Source organism: Leguminivora glycinivorella, chromosome 21 (genome assembly GCF_023078275.1).
Source record: "Leguminivora glycinivorella isolate SPB_JAAS2020 chromosome 21, LegGlyc_1.1, whole genome shotgun sequence".
Classification (NCBI taxonomy): domain Eukaryota; kingdom Metazoa; phylum Arthropoda; class Insecta; order Lepidoptera; family Tortricidae; genus Leguminivora; species Leguminivora glycinivorella.
In genome coordinates, this window is record NC_062991.1 from 13,352,395 (window position 1) to 13,375,435 (window position 23,041).

General features: G+C 37.5%; 1 protein-coding gene and 1 non-coding gene across 3 annotated transcripts in view; both read right to left on the bottom strand.

Moving 5' to 3' along the window:
* Positions 1-899: 899 nt before the first annotated feature.
* LOC125237516 (dual serine/threonine and tyrosine protein kinase-like) overlaps positions 900-23,041 on the bottom strand; it is a 60,118-nt gene continuing 37,976 nt past the window's right edge. For both annotated transcript variants that reach the window (XM_048144638.1, XM_048144637.1), the window contains exons 11-22: positions 22,829-23,028; positions 20,855-20,993; positions 18,897-18,984; positions 17,499-17,666; positions 14,802-14,931; positions 12,973-13,183; positions 11,678-11,810; positions 9,859-10,037; positions 8,593-8,741; positions 5,986-6,148; positions 3,570-3,682; positions 900-1,875 (exon numbers count right to left, since the gene is read on the bottom strand). In XM_048144638.1, coding sequence (XP_048000595.1) covers positions 1,750-1,875; positions 3,570-3,682; positions 5,986-6,148; positions 8,593-8,741; positions 9,859-10,037; positions 11,678-11,810; positions 12,973-13,183; positions 14,802-14,931; positions 17,499-17,666; positions 18,897-18,984; positions 20,855-20,993; positions 22,829-23,028 — 1,799 coding nt within the window. In that variant the 3' untranslated portion in view covers positions 900-1,749. The remainder of the gene's footprint in view (positions 1,876-3,569; positions 3,683-5,985; positions 6,149-8,592; positions 8,742-9,858; positions 10,038-11,677; positions 11,811-12,972; positions 13,184-14,801; positions 14,932-17,498; positions 17,667-18,896; positions 18,985-20,854; positions 20,994-22,828; positions 23,029-23,041) is intronic.
* Positions 13,956-14,027, bottom strand: Trnaa-ggc. The gene has a single exon. It is a non-coding gene; the product is annotated as a tRNA-Ala (tRNA).

Consider the following 23,041-nt stretch of genomic DNA (forward strand, 5'->3'; position numbering starts at 1 on the left):
CAAAATATTTTATGCAACGAAATAAAGCACCAAATAATTAGAAGAAAAATATGGATAGTAGTTATTTTTAAATAAAATTTCTATTTAATAAGTCAAAGAGAAAGATATAAAGGAAATGAATTGCCTGTGACGTCACTCCTCAGTATTTCATAGTAATTCCATATTAGCAAACCGTTTTGACAGTTCTTAAAAAGAAGCTGATTTGACTAGTAGGAAACTAGCCTATTAATATGCAAGCATGCATGTAGTCCATGTTTGTAGACGGCAAATTAAGGGCTTACTAACACCAGAAAAATGCATGTTTGCATAGTTTAAGTAGCATAATTTTGCATAAAACCATCGGGGCTCAGGGGACCGTAACCATGGCAATACTGTTATTACAAGAAAAAGTTGATTCACCCAAAATATAAAATATTCGGTAAAGAGACATATTTTCTGTAAAGAAACAAGGATCATTTGAATAGTTAATATTCTAGGATATAATTATTTCTTCATTTGACACTTTTTACAACCAATATTTCAGAAATACTGTACCAATTTCATTAATATACGTATTTTATCCTAACTTTTTACATTTTCTTGTGATGATCTGTTGTGATATTTAGATTTTTATAACTCTAAGGCAATACAAAATAGAAATTACATAGAAAACTTAATTTTTTTTCTAGACAAAGCAGTAAGTTTGACATTATTTGGGTACAAAATTTTTTATGAAAATTGTCCACCCTAATTTTTTTGGATTTGGAATTTTTTATGTGGTTTCCAATCAGAATCGCGAGCTCTTTCAATCCTCATAGGAGAAAAAAGTGTCCCAAGGTTTTTTCCCCATTCCGTTACCATTTTTTTTCATACATTTTGTATGGCGTTAACGGAATGGAAGCTATGAAAATGTATGGGAATCCTGGGACATTTTTTTTCTCTTATCAGGATTGAAAGATCTTGCGATTCTGAGTATGAATCGCGTAAAAAATACCCATCTTACAAAAAAGTGGGGTGGGACAACTTTGAAAAAAAAAAAAGGCCCGTATATGAATATGTGATATTTTGGTAATCGTTTGAACAGCTTGGTCGATATTTGGTGCATTAGTGATACCAAATGACATTCTTCAAAATTCAAAAGGTCTCAAGTTCAAAACATGTTTCATCTAAATATGTAAAAGAAGAAACTGAAGGACTGACTGACTGACTTACATATCAACGCACAGCCGAGAAATGACAATTATGCCGAAAGTGAGGGTAGTTACGCATCGCCCGCTCCGCCAACGGTCGCAGCGAGCTGCGGCCTGCAATCTGCGTCGGGATACCATCGGCATCGCAAGTGCTCAATGAAAATGCTCCTCGGTACGAAGCGAAACTGTGTCGAGCGACCTTCGTCACGTGAGCTACCCAATTTTACATGTTTAATCTGCCTTTACTATACATCAGAGCTATCCAGAGAACAGTTTTATATAAAGCAAAACTTTTCGGATAATTCTTTTCGATATTTTGTTTTTTATCATACAGAAACGTCTGCAAGCGATGTTACACATTTTTAAATTAAAGGAAAAATGGAAAATTTCACACCTCCGACAGGACTCGAACCTGCGACCTTTGCCGGGTCCATCACGCTTCCAACTGCGCCACGGAGGCATCCGTGGCGCAGTTGGAAGCTCTCTTTTCCTTTTACTCTCTTTGACTCTTTTCCTTTAATTTAAAAATATGTCTTTCGATATTAGCATAATCACAATAGAAATGTATTTCTGGGTTATATCATGGTGCAGTGTAGTCGATACTGGGCCGGTAGTGCAACGTCATATCGAGGCTGTCATCAGAATCAGCGCCGGGAATAACACAGGGCGCTGGGTGCGTTTGCGCGTGACGTAGGATGCCTTCAAGCTGCAATAAATATAGAAATTATTACAATTTCTTCAGAACAGCTGAATAAATAAGTACTTACGTACAGAAAGGACTCTTCCGAGTTATAGTTGGTCACCGAGCGATGAACTTTAAAGAAATACCAATAGGCAACTTTACTGTAGTTAAAATAATAGTACATTACGATACAAGTGCGTAAAAAAGGAAGTTCGAAATGAGTGGCGATAAATTAAAACACGACCGAAAGGAGTGTTTTAAATCGACACGAGTTACGAATTTCCTTTTCGCACGTGTATCGTACGACGTTTTTCAGTACAGATGACCCTCCGAAGTTTCGACCTGGCATATAATGAATCACTTCTCGAACTAGTGCGTAAAAAAACGACCATCTGTACTGAAAAATATTTTATACCATGCACGAAATAAACCATCAGATAATTATAAGAAAAACATGGACAGAAGTTATTTTTAAATCCAATTTCTATCTAATAAGTCAGGTAGAAATATACAGGGTAATTCATGAGTCGTGAGCAGGAGTGAACAGGGTACTGCGGAGGGTCACACTGAGCAACTTTCATAATGGGGCAACACTAAATTGTGATATTTTTTTCTTAACTATGACTTAATTGATAGCTAATTATCAATTACGTTCTAATTATGACTTAATTGATGATTAACTATCAATTAAGTCATAGTTAAGAAAAAAAAATCACAATTTAGTGTTGCCCCATTATGAAAGTTGCTCAGTGTGACCCTCCCCAGTACCCTGTTCACTCCTGCTCACGACTCATGAATCACCCTGTATAAAGTAACTGAGTTGACCGTGACGTCACTCAATTCGATTTCATATAAATTCCTTATTAGCGAGTCGTTCAAATTCGTTTTGACAGTTCTTAAAAAGAAGCTGATTTGACTAGGAGGCAAGTAGCCTATACAGCCTAGCGAAAACGAGTAGAAACGAAACTATTTTTTAGCAACACTTACTTTTCCCATACACAATTGTCAAAATAGTTGACAAATGCTAAGCGTTACTACTGGTCGCATTCACACTCGATGGTCTGTCCAATGTGTCGATGGTAGTGACACTGTGAGTGTAGTGTGTTTGGACAGACCATCGAGTGTGAATGCGACCAGTGGTAACGCTGAAAGTGAACGCAGCCGACGCGCGCGAAGGAGGGTAGATCGCGCGCTGTCTATGCAACTTTAACATCCACCCGCCTTCGTCAGTTTTCCGTGATCATGATGCATGCAACTGCGTCGAAATATCGGGAGCTCGACAAAAATCAAAAAGGTAATCACGGTCTATATTCCGGTCAATATAAGTCTAATGAAAATAACCGTGAATCATTCAAAACTCTTAAATGCTAAGCGGTTTACATAGACTGTGGCGCCCCTAATATTATCTACTCTATTTTGCCAGGCTTTAAATTAAAATGTTATTTTTAAAGCGTGAAAAAAGAGTGGAAGGGTCAGTTGGAAGTGGAAGACCTAGGCGAACTTTTCTTGTTCAAATCGGGGAAATATTGCAAAAAGGCCAGGTCCGAAGTACTCGAAACCGACGAGCGTGTATGAGAAACGTTATGAAAGTGTGTGAAGCGAAAGTGATTTGTCAGGATCGTAGTAAATGGAAATCCGTGATATCTGCCTACCCCTCTGGGAAACAGGCGTGATTGTATGTACGTATGTATGTATGAAATAAAGTCCACGTAGCATACCTGTAACTGTATATCTCCAAGCAATGCCCTCCTGGCTGGTTCAGGAGTCCAACAGGTCTCCATCAGCGTCCAACACGCGTCTGTAAAGTGCGACAACCTTTCCGGGCGGAGTCCTGTAAGAATTACGGTTTTATTTATTAGGTATTTATTTCTCAACTAATCAGGACGATAAAGTTCGTTTGTAACTTTCTATCACACCAATACGTCGGAAAGGGACAAAAGAACTTTATCGTCTTGATAACTTTAGTGAACGTTTAGTCGTTTATGAATAAGGGGGTAACAGTTACAGTCAGCAGTCAGTGAGTAAGGTTAGCCACGCGTCACGTATTCTACCGAACGTCGCACTGCGCAGCGTGCAATGAGATAATCTTTTTAGGGTTCCGTAGTCAACTAGGAACCCTTATAGTTTCGCCATGTCTGTCTGTCCGTCCGCGGATAATCTCAGTGACCGTTAGCACTAGAAAGCTGAAATTTGGTACCAATACGTATATCGATCACGCCGACAAAGTGCAAAAATAAAAAGTGGAAAAAATGTTTTATTAGGGTACCCCCCCCTACACGTAAAGTGGGGAGTGATTTTTTTTTCATTGCAATCCTAACGTGTGATATATTGTTGGATAGGTATTTAAAAATGAATAAGGGTTTACTAAAATCATTTTTTGATAATATTCATATTTTCGGAAATAATCGCTCCTAAAGGAAAAAAAGTGCGTCCCCTCCCCCCTCTAACTTTTGAACCATATGTTTAAAAAATATGAAAAAAATCACAAAAGTAGAGCTTTATAAAGACTTTCTAGGAAAATTGTTTTGAACCTGATAGGTTCAGTAGTTTTTGAGAAAAATACGAAAAACTACGGAACCCTACACTGAGCGTGGCCCGACACGCTCTTGGCCGTTTTTATTATTATTATTATAAATGGGCTTTCTCTTGGCCACAGACTAGCCAAAGGCAAAAAGACGTGGCCTACGATGGAGTGAGCTCGCCCAGAAGATGCCTGTTCACCCTTGGGTTGAAGATTGCCGGGTTGCGTTGGAGAATCGGTTAAGGGGCGTCTTCCACTGTTGTAGGCGAGTACAGTGGATTTGAGTCCCTTAACACTTGTAAAGGCTGACAAGATATACCAATATGGTGCTGTTATTCTCATGTAAGGGGTGACAGTTTTTAGGGTTCCGTAGCCAAAATGGCAAAAACGGAACCCTTATAGTTTCGTCATGTCCGTCTGTCCGTCTGTCCGTCTGTCCGTCTGTCACAGCCGATTTACTCGGAAACTATAAGTACTACAGTGATGAAATTTGATGGGAATATGTGTTGTATGAACCGCTACAAAATTATGACACTAAATAGTAAAAAAGAATTGGGGGTGGGGCCCCCCATACATGTAACTGAGGGATGAAAATTTTTTTTTCGATGTACATACCCGTGTGGGGTATCAATGGAAAGGTCTTTTAAAATGATATAAAGTTTTCTAAAAAACATTTTTCTTAAAGTGAACGGTTTTTGAGATATCAGCTCTCAAAGTCGTAAAAAGTATGTCCCCCCCCCCTCTATTTTTATAACTACGGGGTATAAAATTCTAAAAAAAATAGAGGTGATGCATGCTAATTAACTCTTTCAACGATTTTTGGTTTGATCAAAGTATCTCTTATAGTTTTTGAGATAGGTTGATTTAACTGTAATTTTGGTTAAGTTATTGGTTTATTATATTTGCTGCTACGGAACCCTTTGTGCGCGAGCCCGACTCGCACTTGGCCGGTTTTTTTAATAAATAAATAAATATTATAGGACATTCTTACACAGATTGACTGAGGCTCACGGTAAGCTCAAGAAGGCTTGTGTTGTGGGTACTTAGACAACGATATATATAATATATAAATACTTATATACATAGGAAACATCCATGACTCAGGAACAAATATCTGTGCTCATCACACAAACAAATGCCCTTACCGGGATTCGAACCCAGGACCGCGGCGTAGCAGGCAGGGTCACTACCGACTGCGCCAGACCGGTCGTCAAAGTTGAATAGAGTACGAAAAAAATGTCTTGGCGCGCGATCATATAATAGGGATGACGACTACATAAAAAAATGGCATTCTGTTTAGTCCGTCAGTTAGATCGTCCAAAAATACTGAACACATGTTTTTCGCTTTTTCTAATTAATTAAAAAATACAAAGATATAGAGAATCAAAGTTCCAGAGGGCTTGTGACGTCACTTCTAAGTGAAAATTGTACCTAGGCGTGACGTCACGCGAAACTTCAACGCACTGTACCGTCGTCATTTTTCGTTTACGAGAAAAAAGAAAAAGTACGTGTCTAAAATTCTTTGATAATCTAACTGACGGACTAATTAGTTCTTTTTAGTCGTCTCGCCTATTCCAATTCTTGTTCTGATAAACAGTTTGTTAAGTCCTCACCTCTTTTGACTTTGGTCCAGAGCTGTTCCTTGTTCTGAAAGTCTTCGAAAGCTGCCGGAAGCCTCACGTTGCCGGCACAGAGGTACCAGAACAGAATGCCGAAGGCATACACGTCTACAGCTGCGTCGTAGTCACCGCCAAGCAATTCTGGAGCCATGTGGACCTGACGAAGATATAGATATAGGATAAAGACTTTTTCAAGTTTATAAGACTCCCAACTGAGGGGGGACTGAAATCTTCTCGAGGCTGAGGCGTAGGGTTAGAGCCGGCGTAGCTTTGTTTGACGTTCATATGCGCATTGTAATATGCCTACTTGAAAAATAAATATTTCATTTTCATTTTCATTTAAAGTAATATTACAATGCACTTATTAACGTGAAATAGGGCCATTTTTTTTTTCAAAGCTGTCCAAGCCACTTTTTTTTGGATTTGGAAATTTTTATGTGTTTTCCACTCAGAATCGCGGGCTCTTTCAATCCTAATAGAAGAAAAAAAGTGTCCCAAGGTTTTTTTCCCCATTCCGTTACCATTTTTTCATACATTTTGTATGGCGGTAACGGAATGGAAGGTTCGAAAAAATTTATGGAAATCTTGGGACATTTTTTTTCTCCTATCACGATCGAAAGAGCTCTCCATTTTGAGTATGAATCGCGTAATGATACAAAAAAAGTGGGGTGGACAACTTTGAAAAAAATGGCCCATAAAGCTGTTGGCTGACCTTACTGGCAGGTTTACTCTTTACAATAAGGTGACATGATACCACAGAACTAGATTTAGATGGAAGAAACAAGTTCATCTATTTGTATAGAGGCTGAGAATGTCAGATTTAGTATAATATGAATTTTCTGAGATGGTTTTTTTGTTTTTGCCGTAATCTGTTAAACAAAAGCTTTTGTTTCTATTATTCACGGCGGCTAGCTCCCGTTTAAACGGCACGCGCTAAATTATCAGTGTAGTTAAGAGATCATGATAGTAATAAGGTTCAAATCCATAAAAAGCCATTTCGGAGATAACACGTTTTGTTATCTTCGAAAAAAAGTTACCTGCATACTGCGAACTGTTTCATAAATTTCAACCTTATTGCTATCATGATAGTTTCTTTTTAACTACACTGAGACTTTAGCGCGTGCCGTTTAAACGGGAGCTAGCCGCCGTGAATAATAGAAACAAAGGCTTTTGTTTAACAGATTACGGCAAAAGCCAAAAAATCACCTCAGAAAATTCATACTATACTGAAGTTGTTACTTGCATGTGATTTTAAATATGACTCAGGCCCTTGAGTGTTCATAATTTTTGTGTTGTTGTAATTAAATATCAAACGAGGCATTTTTTTATGTTTTTATTGACTTTTAACTTACAAAAATTGACGCCCGAAAGCTGCAAGCTGCGAATAAAGACGGACAACTCAGTGGATTGTACTGAGTTAATTTGACACGCTAAGTAGATACGTTTGCTTGACCTATGGTATATTTATACGGCATCTATGCCCCAGCCAGAGGTTCGTATGCAAACGTTTCATGATATACTTACCTAAAGTTATAGCGTTGAAAATAGGTTTGCATGTAACGTAACGAATGTAATTCTATTGCCTATTAAACTTGCTAAAACTGTCAGTAATTTGGATTAAAGCATAACGTTGACGACCGGTCTGGCTCAGTCGGTAGTGAACCTCCCTGTTGAGCCGCGGTCCTGGGTTCGAATCCCGGTAAGGGCATTTATTTGTGATGAGCACAGATATTTGTTCCTGAGTCATGGATGTTTTCTATGTATATAAGTATGTATTTATCTATTTAAGTATGTATATCGTCGCTTAGCACCCATAGTACAAGCTTTGCTTAGTTTGGGGCTAAGTTGATCTGTGTAAGGTGTCCCCAATATTTATTTGTTTATTTATTTATTTATAAGACCTAGTTTCTGTTTTGTGTCCATATGCGGCACATTATTTTAAAGTTTGTCGGAATACATCAATGGCGACATTAGGATGTATCAGGGCATTGTTTAACTTAATAGTATTTTATTCAATCGTGATATAATACAGAGCTTTTCAGTCGAGTACCATGTTTAGGCCACGAAGCTTGCTGAGTGGCCTAATAGTACGGTACGAGAGTGAAAAGCTTAATTATATCACTATTGTATACAATAACTTTTTCTATGAGTCATCATCGTCATCATCAATGAACGAAATATATCATCATTCAAGTAAAAATTAATGTTAATAGCGTCGTTCACCGTTGTATCAACATCGAATTACCTGGCAACCAATAGTTTGTAAGAACCGTCTCTGATTGGCCGATAACGCGATAGATAAAAAAAATGTGTTTCAGATGCAGAAAAATTTGCCAGGTATCACAAATTAGTATAGAACTTGTATGAGATTCTATTTTTGAATTTTTTTCAGTTAACTAAAGTGAAGTGTAATGAAATATTATATTTGACTAAGTGTCAAAGACTATCCAACACTGAAAAGTCATCACGCATAGTTTAGTCTGTGGTGACCTAATTGACAGATTAAAGTCGACGAGTAGAAAAAAGGTTTTTAAAATACATAAAACAAGGGGCGACCTAAGACCTAGATTTGAATGAAGAATCTTTTTCAATTATTCTTACCGGAGTCCCCACAACAGATCCAGACATGAGCGCCTCAGCGGCACAGAATCCAAGGTCCGACAAAGCTGCTCGATTATTGGAGTCGAGAAGAACATTCTTCATCTTGATGTCACGATGAACCAGACCTAGAGAGTGAAGGTAGCGGATACCTGGAATATCAGATTAAATGTGCATACATTTACCATTTACCATAGGCTACTTGACCCTTTTTTAGGGTTCCGTAGTCAACTAGGAACCCAGTTTCGCCATGTCTGTCTGTCTGTCTGTCTGTCTGTCCGTCCGTCCGTCCATCCGCGGATAATCTCATTAACCGTTAGCACTAGAAAGCTGAAATTTGGTACCAATATGTACCTATATCAATCACGCCAACAAAGTGCAAAAATAAAAAATGGAAAAAATGTTTTATTAAGGTAGCCCCCCTACATGTAAAGTGGGGGCTGATATTTTTTTCATTCCAATCCCAACGTGTTATATATTGTTGGATAGGTATTAAAAAATGAATAAGGGTTTACTAATATTAATATTTTTGGATATAATCGCTTCTAAAGGAAAAAAAAGTGCGTCCCCCCCCCCCTCTAACTTTTCAACCATATGTTTAAAAAATATGAAAAAAATCACAAAAGTAGAACTGTACAAAGACTTTCTAGGAAAATTATTTTGAACTTGATAGGTTCAGTAGTTTTTGAGAAAACTACGGAACCCTACACTGAGCGTGGCCCGACACGCTCTTGGCCGGTTTTTAAAGTTTAGTCTATCTTATATTATTAATTACTGTCCAATTAACCGAAAAAAATACTACCATATTTTATTATGACTTGAAAACCGCAAAAAAACATTTTTAAAATATACTTTCACTTAATCAGCCAAGTCAATCTATAGGTTGTCTGTGCATGACGTAAATCGAATTGAACACGGAATTTTCTGACATTAAAGTATGAGGCATAAAGTTCATTATGCCAGTGATTGACTCGACATGAAGTTAAGTTAGGTTCTATGACGTCACTGCATGGTCTGACAGCGTTTTCGGTGGCCAACGTTAAAATATTACACGCATTTTTAATCGTAAAATACGTAGCCATCATACACTTTTAATACCCAAAATCTGTAAACATTGGTTTCTTATGCCAAAATTGCCAAATACTACAGGAAACAATCATTTTTTGTGCCAAACTCGATAAGAGTCTAGTAGCCTATTTAGCTACTATATTATAGCTGAAGTACATGCTATCCCATACTCTTTGTTCTTACAAATACTTTGCTACAAACCTTCAACAATATCGCAGGCTATTCGCATCCTCTCAGCGTAATGTAGACCTGCCCGCACCGCGGCATGTAGGTCTCTTTCTTTCCGTTCGGAAATGAGCAGGACGCCTAATGCTCCGCCGGCGCGACGTTGGACTATCGAGCCGTGGACAGCTACGATTCGGGGGTGAGGGGGGATGCTCCTAGAATTGAAATTATAATCATTAATTTCTAGATTTTTTATTGATGTAACATCATGCAGAAATTAAATAAACTTAGAGAAGAAAATGTTGTCTCAAATCGGTTTGTGTATACATTTAACTTTAGTTTGAGGATCATTATGAGATAAACCTTGTTTTTTTCTTTTTTTCCTTTTTATGTAAAAAATGACATTGTGATTATTTATAACATAACATAACATACAATCACGCCTGTATGAAGGGGTAGGCAGAGCACATGAAACTACTCAAGTTTCAGTGCCACTCTTGGCAAATAAGGGGTTGAAAGAAAACTAAACTGTGACATTTATATTGTGATTATTTATAATTTATTATTATTTTTTAAATTAGTATCAAATTATAATAGTAATTGACATTTCTATATAAAAATCATACTCGACGATCATAATATAAATTCGTATAGATTAAGGTAGAATAATTTATAATGTAATTTTATTAGACTTATATTGACCGGGATATAGACCGTGATTACCTTTTTGATTTTTGTCGAGCTCCCGATATTCCAATATAAGTCTAATGAAAATAACCGTGAATCATTCAAAACTCTTAATGTAATTTTATATTATGAAATAAATCTTAATCTAAATCATGACTTGGGCGAAGTAAACGCTTTAATAGCTCCATAGACGGGTCCACATAACGGCCCAGCCACGACATTGGTCTAAGCGCGACAGCGGTGAGCGGCAGCAATACGTGCGAATGAAAAGTCCCATCGCTGTGTCTCGCTCCAATGTATGGCCGCCGCTCACCGCTCTCGCGCTTAGACCAATGTCGTGGCTCAGCCGTAAAGCGTCACGGCAGAGTCATTGGCTATTTGCTGCGCGAGGTAAATTGCCTGGCGACCTGACCGGAAATGAACCACGTTGCGCTTTATTGCTTACTCATCACCAGCGAGGCACATGTGTATTGATCGACAACTCTTCACCGCAAATCGTGTTGTGTGAATCTTTATATTTTTTAAACACAAGGTTAGGAATGACACAGGTAACAAAATTCGGAAGAACTGCCATGATAACTGGAGACGAATGTAGTGCAACTTTACTCCAAGACCCTAAATTTCATATAGGTTTTGACGAAGTAGGTCTTCTCCGAGACCACGGGGACAACGCCGTCCTTGAAACGTTGGAGGTCAGTTTAATATGTAGTTATACGCGATTAAGTCCCGATTTTAAAAATAATTATGTGTAAGAATCGTGGAAGTAGGTAGTGTAATTTTTAATGGATAAAATAGCATCAAGTTCCTTTGATCAAGTTAGACATCATTTTATTGGAATTTTACTTGAAAGATTGTATTTTTTACATAATTGTAACAGTGTTTGACAGTGTATGATTAGTACCAAAAAATGTATCTATCTATCTAATGATAACCACAAAATTAAAATTTTGAAAAAACCCCCGACTGCGATATAGTTGACCGATTTTCATGAAACATGGCTAAGAACACTCCCGATTAACTCAGCTTTCAGACAAAAAAAAAAACTAAATCTAAATCGGTTCATCCGCTCGGGAGCTACGATGCCACAGACAGACACACACACAGACAGACACGAGAAACTTATAACACCCCTCCGTTTTTGCTTCGGGGGTTAAAAATGAATGCCTACCTCGTGTAGAAAAATTCCATAGCCAGTTCTCTATAATGCCTCTCATCAGCAGGCAGCACAGACTTCACAGCGACAGGTTCATGCTTGCCCCAAGCTCCTCGCGCCGCGTAAACTACTCCATACTGACCGCGCCCTGTGGTAATGGTAAAGTAGAGAGGGTTAACAGGACTATTAATGAGTCTGTTTTGTATTAGCTACATAACTATATTTAGATAGAAGAAACAAGTTCATCTATTTGTATAGGGGCCGAGCGTGTCAAATTTTGTACTGAAGTTGTTTCTTGCCTGTAATTTTAAATATGTCTCAGGCTCTTGATTGTTCATAATTTTTGTGTTGTTGCAATTGAATATCACGTAACGAGGCATTTTTTATGTTTTGATTGACTTCAACTTACAAAAATTGACGCCCGAAAGCTGCAAGCTGCGATTAAAGACGGACAACTCAGTGGATTTCACTGAGTTCATTTGACATGCTAAGTAGATACTTTGCTTGATCTATGGTATATATGACATCTGTGGTATTAGCGAAGAATAGGCTAGTTTCCCACTAGTCAAATCAGCTTCTTTTTATGATCTGTCAAAACGATTTGCTAATATGGAATTACTATGAAATACCGAGGAGTGACGTCACAGTCAATTCATTTACTTTTTATTTTTCTCTTTGACTTATTAAATAGAAATTATGTTTAAAAATAACTACTGTCCATATTTTTCTTCTAATTATGTGGTGCTTTATTTCGTGCACTGCATAAAATATTTTATTTTAAGTATAGGAAACTAGCCTATTATAAAAGTTTGGGTTTAGTATTTCACCACCACCTTTCCTCGTAGAAGTCGACTGTGATATATGGGTTCAACTGTAGCGTAGGCGAGAGGCTGCCAACCTGTCACGGCAATTAAACAATTTCGTTTTCTTGCTGAGAGAGGCACTGAAACTGGAGCCTTTTCATGAGCTCTGCCTGCGCCTTATGGAAATACATGCGTGAGTACATGTATGTACAAGTATTGAAAACAGTATTATGATAGGAAATGAGGATGGGTAATATTCGGTGCAACCTACGAGTATTCTAGCCTAACTTTTTACGTAATTTTGATGTAATCTCCCAAATTAAAAGATGCTCACTTGCTCAGTATGATCAGTTTTTTTTCATCTACGTCGGTGGCAAACAAGCACACGGTCCACCTGATGGAAAGCGGTCACCGTAGCCTATGGACGCAATTGATGTTTTTTTTGTCACTTGCCTGCGAAATTAAGCTAAGAGTTGAAAGAGCATACTGTATTGCTGTATGACTTACCTATCTCCCTTCCTAATTCTGGTGTCCCATACATAAGTAGATCACAGACTGAGGTACTTTCTAAACACAACCGAGCGAATGTAGGCGCGTATTTCTTTCTAATAGCTAGTTTGACGTCTTCTGTGTGATGTAGGCGGCTGGCGAGGGCTGATTCTAGGGAGGTTAGGGCGGCTTGGTAACGCTCGTGGGCAACGCTAAGTCGTTCAAGAATCTGTGAAAATAGATATTCAGTTACTAAAAAGTTTTCTACAATAGCTCGTTTTTATAAAAAATATCTGGGCAACCGAGCTTCGCTCGGTTCTGTTTCGTATCCTTGACATGTGTCGCCATCTAGTTCAAAAATGAATAGTACCTACATCGAGCGAAAGAATTCTCAGCCTTAACAACACAACTACTCCACACGAGATGGCGCGAATTTCGCCACAAAAACTCAAATAGTGTATTTTCTATTCGTTTTAGCCTTGACCTGTGTCGCCATCTAGTGTTTGCAATAAATAGTACTTACATCGACCGAAAGAATTCTGTCTTAACAGTACAACTACTGCACACGAGATGGCGCGCGAAGAAAAACGCATGAAAACTCGAAAATTCGCGTTTTCCGGGACCTAAGGATAAGTTAGACCGATTTTTCACCCCCAAAAACCCCCACATAACAAATTTCTGCGAAATCGTTAGAGCGGTTTCCGAGATCGTCAGTGTAAATAAATATATATATAAATAAATAAATAAATAAATAAATATACAAGAATTGCTCGTTTAAAAGTATAAGATATTGGGTTTTTTGATGCGACATCGTACTGTACAGGTTTTGTAGTAACTGGAATATCCTAATGCTTAGAAACGACTTTTTAATATTCCTTATCACATTTTAATCTATTTAAAAAAACATCTGATGACAATTATGTCTTATCAGCTAAACAGTTAAGTCGCAAATTATAAATGCAGACATCAATCGCAATGAAAAAATCAACAGTGATCGACTCTGGCCAACGTGGGACTCGAACCCACATCCTTGGATTGCCGGTCCAATGCGTTACCAATTGCGCCAGCCGACCATCCGTCCATGACTGCCACCTTTAACCACTGCGACTGTGATGCACGACTACGTCACCGTGACGTAGTCATACATCACCAGCGACATCTACATTTCAAGGTTTACAACCCTAGCCAACCCTGAGGACTTGCATCGGCGCAAGACTAACCTCCCGACCACACCACACATATGTTAGGCCGGCTGGAGAGATGGCGTTATTAACTCAATGTTAATAATCCATATGTTTTTTAGTGGTACGTTCCACAATAAGAAAGGAAAAATCTATATGTTTATATTAAAAAAAAACATAATTATAGATTATTAACATTAAACAGTTAAGTATTCAAAATTAGCTGTTTAAGTTATAGCTCAGAGATTGTCGACAGCTAGCTGCAGTTTCCGTCAGCACACTCAACTGATGCCACAAAGACGACCGGTCTCGCCCAGCGCGTAGTGACCCTGCCTGCTGCGCCGCGGTCTCGGGTTCGAATCCCGGTAAGGGCATTTATTTGTGTGATGAGCACAGATATTTGTTCCTGAGTCATGGGGATGTTTTCTATGTATATAAGTATTTGTATATTATATATATCGTTGTTGGAGTACCCACAACACAAGCGTTCTTGAGCTTACCGTGGGACTCCGTCAATCTGTGTAAAAACGTCCTATAGTATTTATTTATTTAAATACTATCATCCTCACCAACAACTGTGGCCTGTCTTTATGTTTTACATTTGGCAATGACAATACTGATTGTAGTGTTGTAGCATTTGTCTAGCAGTATTGAATAGTACATTACCTGTGTAGCGATAAGTCGAGCAAGTTTAGTAGCGCTCAGTGATTGTTGACAGCTGAGAGCAGTTTGCCGTCGCCATACTGGACTAATGACGCAGCATGGACCATCATCATCGCCTCCGACGATTCGCAGTCTGAAACAAATCGTTTTTATCACAAAAGTTTATCCAAGGCAAAAGGTTAGGCAAACGGTTGAGGATTTCGGAAGTGTTATCTGGACCCCACAGTTCCAAATCCATAACAAAAACATACATATACATACATATAATCACGCCTGTATCCCATAAAGGGGTAGGCAGAGCACAGGAACTACTAAGTTTCAGTGCCACTCTTGGCAAAAAGGGGTTGAAAGAAATCCAAATTGTGACATTGCATTGACAGGTTGCCAGCCTCTCACCTACGCCACAATTTAACCCATATCCCACAGTCGACTTCTACGACACCCACGGGAAGAAAGGATACAAAAAAATTTCCTAAAATCTTTAAGTTACAGAACCGGTAACTATTTTACTAATTCCACCTTGTCGGCGAAGCATTTTGGTGTACCCTCCCTTTCTGACCGTAGATTTTTTTTATTTTTTTTTTTATTTATTGTTCAGAACACATACAGTCATAATATATCAAATAACATAGGTAGCAAACATGTATAAGGGATAAAAGACCTGGAGGTTCATAAATGTTTTAAAAAGTAGGGGGTATACATCAAAAACATGCAAATGCGTCTTATCGAGGAGAAAAACATATATAAATTTACTTTAACAACAAAAGTTTAGATCTAATAAGTCCTTTTAAAGCTGGAAGTGAATGCATAAATGGATCGATGTCATAGAAATACTCATTGTAATTTTTAGATACACGTTTGAAAAAAGTATGCCTAGAATAATTAGTACGTGCGAAACTCACATAAAACAAATTACGAGGACGTAAGGAGCGATGCGGTACATTAAACATAATATTTTGTAGTAGATTTGGGCTATTTTCATTTTTTAAGATTTTAAATAAAAACATTGTGTCTATAAAAAGTCTTCTATTACAAAGAGAAATTATGTTGAAATGCTTAGCCGACCTGACTGATGACTCAAATAAAGTGCCGGTTCTGGAACAGAGTGCTCGTAAGAAAACATTTTGTATTTATTTAGTTGTCATGTTTTTGTTCAAACCTCTTAAATATAAGGTAATATTAATTGCCCTAATCTGCAAAGTCGAGTTACTTTTAGTTGTCCGCGTCAGCCCTTGCGCCCTCGATCGCTGTTTCACATCAGTTTTTGTGTAAAGAACTATTCTAGACATACCTTTTCCAGACGAGCTCCTAGCTACTATAATAAACACCTTTTTGATTTTGACTGTTTCCAAAATTCGTTGGCTATTCTAAAATAGTACATTACGATACAAGTGCGTAAAAAAGGAAGTTCGAAACGAGTGGCGATAAATTAAAACACACCGAAGGGAGTGTTTTAAATCGACACGAGTTACGAATTTCCTTTTCGCACGTGTATCGTACGACGTTTTTCAGGACAGATGAGCCTCCGAAGTTTCGACCTGGCATATAATGAACCACTTCTCGCACTAGTGCGTAAAAAAAACACCATCTGTACTGAAAAAATATTGTTAAACGTAAGTTGTTTTAATAACATAATTATGTTAGGTTATGTTATGTTCTTATGTTGTATGCAGCTTAATTTTCTTGTATTACGTTACGTTATATTGTTTTCTTATATTCATTAAGTGAACATTATTTAGTTTACAATTATGAACCTCCAGATCTTTTGTTATTGTTTTCTATTTTTGCAGTACATTTTTGTATTGCCAATATGTAATGTGTTTATGAGACTATTTGGTTTTTGAATAAACTAAAAAAAAAGGTGTAACAGAGACGTTACCCACTAGGCCACACCGATGGCCACCTTGGACAATGGCGATCAAATATGTGAAAGACGCGCGTTACTACGCACACAGTCTAAGCTCGTGTAGGCGAACGGACCATGCTTGTATGAGTTAGATAAGACAGGTCGACTGGTCGCGTTCTTGAGAGGCGGCAACTGTGAGGTAACCGAGAGCGGGTGGGGCGGTACTTTCAGCGGGAAGCAGGGAGTGGCAATAATATACGATATTACTCTTTATTATAAGGTACATAGGGCCAAATCTTGACTGAGCGGCAATTGTAACTAATTCATTTCTTCCATTATTACACTATGATGTTGAGTTCTACATGTATCCACTGAACACGCCTACCATATACAGGGTGCCCGGTAATTAATGGACAACCTTTTAACCACCAAGAGGGCACCTTATACTGGTCCAGAAAATCGACTTTAAGGTTTAGTAAAAGTCGCCTGGTTTTCGAGATTTTCACACTTTTTGAAATTTTAATACTACCTAAAATTTTAAAAAGTGTGAAAATTTTTAAATACCGGTGGACACTATTTAAAAATGTAAACATTGTAAAACATGGAAAAAATGGACCAGTTACATTTGTCCCCCAGTCGAGATTTGCCCCTATGTACCTTACTGTGGATTTTTATCACGCTATTCTACCATCTAACACTTTAACCGATGAAATGATTTGGATGACACTTGTTATGAAAATTGTTGTCCCCAAAAAGAACATAGGATAGTTGTTTTGACACATATCATCTCAGAAGACAGAAAAAAGGATTCCTGTCACAATTTTTTTTGTATCGCAATTTGTCTTAAATCTTACTTATGAAACAGTCTTCTAGCAGCCTCTAGAAGTGTCCTAAGGGTTGAGAAAGAAGCACAAGGCTGCAAGTCCACTTGACGAGTTACTGAGAGCAGTTCCCTCATTGCTTCGCTTGCTGGTCTGCCGCCTAATTCCTGTCTGCAGGTTGATTCTAGGGCGTCTAGACATCTGAAAATAATTAAAATAGTCATTCAGTAGGCTAGTTTCCTACTAGTCAAATCAGCATATTTTTAAGAACTGTCAAAACGATTTGCCAATATGGAATTACTATGAAATACTGAGGAGTGATGTCACGGTCAATTCATTTACTTTATCAAAAATCAAAAATCAAAATAATTTATTCAGCAAATAGGCCACAGGGGCACTTTTACACGTCACATGTACATAGGTATTTAAAAAAATATTTAAAATTGAGTTGAAATTACAATTGATACTATTATATACTAATTCTAAGTTCTAACTAAAGTTAACTCTATACAATTAATTAGAGATGTAGAAGGTCTCTAAATGTCGAATTACAACCAAGAACTACACTAAATTTTAATATAAAAAGTACAAATACAAAAAAAGTCTAAAATTACTTTAGAGGTGCAAATGACTCTAAATGTCACAACTAAAAATAAAATGTATATCTACTTAATCTAATTCTCCTTAGAGATGTATATGGTCTCCATGAGTCAAAATCATATATTTAAAATATTCACTAAAAGAAAGGAAACAAACGACAACCGAACAAAGTGTCCTAATTTAATAAAAATTAGAATTAAAGTTACTAAGTTATAACAGCCCCAGTAAGCTTAAACAGACCGGTCTTCACAGACGGCACCCGTTCACGAGTATGACGCGTATCTCTCTCTTTGATTATATCTCTCTCTTTGACTTATTATGTGGTGCTTTATTTCGTGCACTGCATAAAATATTTTATTTTAAGTATAGAAAACTAGCCTATTTTATATAATAACAAATATAACTTAAATAAACATGAGCCTTCATAAAAAATAATGGAATGTAGTTTAATAGCAAGTTTCATATTACAAATACAAAATACAAAATACAAAAATTCTTTATTTCTTTAAACACATGGTCATAATTTAGGGGATGGAGCCGCCCGATAAGCAAGGAGTTGCCTGTGTTGGGAGGCCCCGCTCTTCCCTAGGTTAACAGTATCTACATTTTTTTTTTATCACTAAGCTGGATATCAAAATACATTTTTTGCTAAACTTAACTAATAACTAAAAACATTAGTCTACTTGCTACATATATTTACATAAATTTAGAAATAGATAATAATAATAATAGATAATAGATAATAGATATTAGAAATAGATGGCGAATCCTCATATGATATAAATCTTGATCAATTTATCGCAAATACAGTAAAAATAATATAAAACGTACCTCTGTAGTGTACCAAAATATGTTTGCTTCAAACAGTCGACGAAAGGCACCAGTTTCAGACTTATTTTACGACTCAATTTCGAAAGAACTGCAACACAGACATAACACATTTTTTGCTTAATTTCATTTTATTAAGGTACAGCGGGTCAAATCTCGACTGGGGGGAAATTGTAACTAATCCATTTTTTCCATTATTAGGGCCGGTTGTACCAAACTGTCTGACACTGTTAAAGCGTTCGTTAAATTTTATTGTATGGGAAGTTCCATAGACGTCTGCTGCGTGACGATGATGTGTCTGTCAAATGTGGTCGATGCGACTGGCCCTTAAATTATTAAATTCCACTGAGCACTCTTGCCATATATAACCGATGGACACTCTAATTAATAATGCAAACATTGTAAAACATGGATAAAAAATTGGATCAGTTATATTTGTCCCCCCGTCGAAATTGCCCTGCTGTACCTTATAGAATTGGACACTCTAATTAGTGGGCATTTTCAGAATTTGGGTCCCCCCGTGGGAGATTTTATGCTTACTTGTCGTCACAAAACTGACAGCGAGTTAATTTTTGTTAAGAACTTACGCTAATTGGGGGTCCTAAATTCTGAAAATGCCCTAATAAATGCAAACATTGTAAAACATGGAAAAAATGGATCATTACTATATCAACAAAAACCGGCAAAGAGCGTGTCGGGCCACGCTCAGTGTAGGGTTCCGTAATTTTCCGTATTTTTCTCAAAAACTACTGAACCTATCAAGTTCAAAATACATTTCCTAGAAAGTTTTTATAAAGTTCTACTTTTGTGATTTTTTTTTCATATTTTTGAAACATATGGTTCAAAAGTTAGAGGGGGGGGGACGCAATTTTTTTCCTTTAGGAGCGATTATTTCCGAAAATATTAATATTATCAAAAAATGATCTTAGTAAACCCTTATTCATTTTTAAATACCTATCCAACAATATATCACACGTTGAGGTTGGAATGAAAAAAAAATCAGTCCCCACTTTACATGTAGGGGGGGTACCCTAACAAAATATTTTTTTCGACTTTTTATTTTACCACTCTGTCGGCGTGATTGATATACATACTCGTATTGGTACCAAATTTAAGCTTTCTAATGCTAACGGTCACTGAGATTATCCGCGGACGGACGGACGGACAGACAGACATGGCGAAACTATAAGGGTTCCTAGTTGACTACGAAACCCTAAAAAAATGGGGGACATTTGTCCCCCAGTCGAAATTGCCCCGCTGTGTTATAGAATTTTGTATAATGAATTATCGTTGTTTAATCAGTAATATTTATATTTAATACGACTGACTCATGTACTTAATTAAAAATGTAAAGCGCAAGCTGTAGAATCTTTTTAGGGTTCCGTAGTCAACTAGGAACCCTTATAGTTTCGCCATGTCTGTCTGTCCGTCCGTCCGTCCGTCCGTCCGTCCGTCCGTCCGCGGATAATCTCAGTAACCGTAAGCACTAGAAAGCTGAAATTTGGTACCAATATGTATATCAGTCACGCCAACAAAGTGCAAAAATAAAAAATGGAAAAAAATGTTTAATTAGGGTACCCCCCCTACATGTAAAGTGGTTGCTGATATTTTTTTTCATTCTAACCCCAACGTGTGATAAATTGTTGGATAGGTATTTAAAAATGAATAAGGGTTTACTAAGATGGTTTTTTGATAATATTAATATTTTTGGAAATAATCGCTCCTAAAGGAAAAAAAAGTGCGTCCCCCCCCTCTAACTTTTGAACCATATGTTTAAAAAATATGAAAAAAATCACAAAAGTAGAACTTTATAAAGACTTCCTAGGAAAATTGTTTTGAACTTGATAGGTTCAGTAGTTTTTGAGAAAAATACAGAAAACTACGGAACCCTACACTGAGCGTGGCCCGACACGCTCTTGGCCGGTTTTTTTCTTAATGATTTTACGTTTTTATTTACGTACCAGTCCGTTGAACGTCCAAAGAGGCCTGTTTCACAGAGATCGAGTCTCCTGTAGTACATTGCGAAGTACTACTGAATTGTAATGAGAACAATTCCGACTCGTTGGCTATCGGAATGCGTTCGGCTGGCGACTGACCGGACTGAGGAAAAAACATTTTGTTTTTAAAGGTAAGTTCACATGGTTGCAATATTCAACTTTCAAATATACACCCTGTTTTTATTGAATTCTGTTAACTTTAAGGGAAGGTTGTTTAGATCAAATGCAATTAATGTCTCTAAGAAATTAGCGTCTTAACTCTCACGGTTATAGAGTTATTAAAAAAATAAAGATAGTTACTGAACACGTGTGTGACAACCTTTACCAATTCCTAATGTTATTTGTTTTGACATGTGCCGTTAATCACTTGACACTAAGTTGAATGTTATTCTTAAGGGTCTCTCACACTAATAAATTCATTTATTATGTATGAAAATGATGAAAAAAATTTTTTTGCGAATTTAACTAAAAGTGATACAAAAAAAAACACGGTGTATATAAACCACAATCAATATAACGGCTGAGGAAAAAAGAATCAAAAAATCATAAACCCAGATCGTGTAAGGCACTGGTCCTACCAAAAGCGAGTAAGCGACAAGCTATCACCGATAGAAAGGAACAAAAGATAGTCGCTCCCGCGTAAATAAAAGAGACGCGATGATAGCTCCAGCGAGTTATAGTTCGTCGCCGAGCGATGAACTATAACTCGTTCGCTCTCTCTTTTATTTACACGGGAGCGAATGTCTTTTGTTCGTTTCTACCGTCCATATCTCATCGCTCGCTTTTGGTGAGACCAGTGTCTAGGAGTCACTAACGGAATTATGCCACTTGTCCAATAGAATCTGACCCGGATGGACTGACAGTTGGACATACATACATACAATCACGCCTGTATCCCATAAAGGGGTAGGCAGAGCACATGAAACTACTAAAGCTTCAGTGCCACTCTTGGCAAATAAGGGGTTGAAAGAAAACGAAACTGTGACATTGCAGTGACAGGTTGCCAGCCTCTCGCCTACGCTACAATTTAACCCATATCCCATAGTCGCCTTGTACGACACCCACGGGAAGAATGGGTGGTGAAATTCTTAACCCGTCACCACACAGGCACACAGTTGGACATACCAGTCACAAAGTTCTCTAGTTAAGATCTGCGTATAACCGCACTAAAAATTTTAAACTAGTTTTTTTTTTTTATAAATGGGCTTACTCTTGGCCACAGACTAGCCAAAGGCAAAGACGTGGCCTACGATGGAGTGAGCTCGCCCAGAAGATGCCTATTCACTCTTGATTTGAAGGTCGCCGGGTTATATGAGCTCGGAAATATAGCCGCCGGCAAGGAATTCCACTCCTTGGCAGTGCGCATAAGAAAAGAAGAAGCAAAGCGCTTCGTGCGGATTCGTGGAATATCTACCAAGTAAGGATGGAGACCGGCCGTGCGTCTAAGAGTCCGATGGTAGAATGGGGACGGTTGGAAATATGGTTGCAATATTCAAGTTTCAAACATGTATAAATCACAATATATTTATTTATTTAAACTTTATTGCACAACTAAAGAAACATGTACAAATGGCGGACTTCATGCCAAAAGGCATTCTCTACCAGTCAACCATTGGGTTAAACAGAGACATATATGTTGGCGCAGGAGAAATAATAGCTAACAGAGACAAATATAATCGTGACATCAAACATAAATTTACTAAACTCAGGTTGAATACTAATACTTATATAAATTTATACCGTTTATTACCGTTTTTTATTTTATTTTATAAATTTATTTTTAGTTTATTTATAATTTATTTATATATATTTTTATTTATAATATAGACCGTGATTACCTTTTTGATTTTTGTTGAACTCTCACATTCTCTGGTCATCAAGAGCTGTGTATTCTAGCACCCTTACTTGAAACTTTAAGCTACAATTTGAGATACTTACGTCTTTACTAAACACACTAAGTCCCAAACTGCTATGACTGTGTATAATATCGTAATCATCGAAACTGCAACTGTCGTACGAGACGGCTTCTTCGCCGTCCGATGTGGAATCGGAGCCAGGCGGTCGGACGGACTGACTGAGTAGTGTTGAGTTGGACATGCTGGTCATTAGGTAGCGAGTGTCTAGGTGGCATGGTAGTTCTGGAAATAAAAG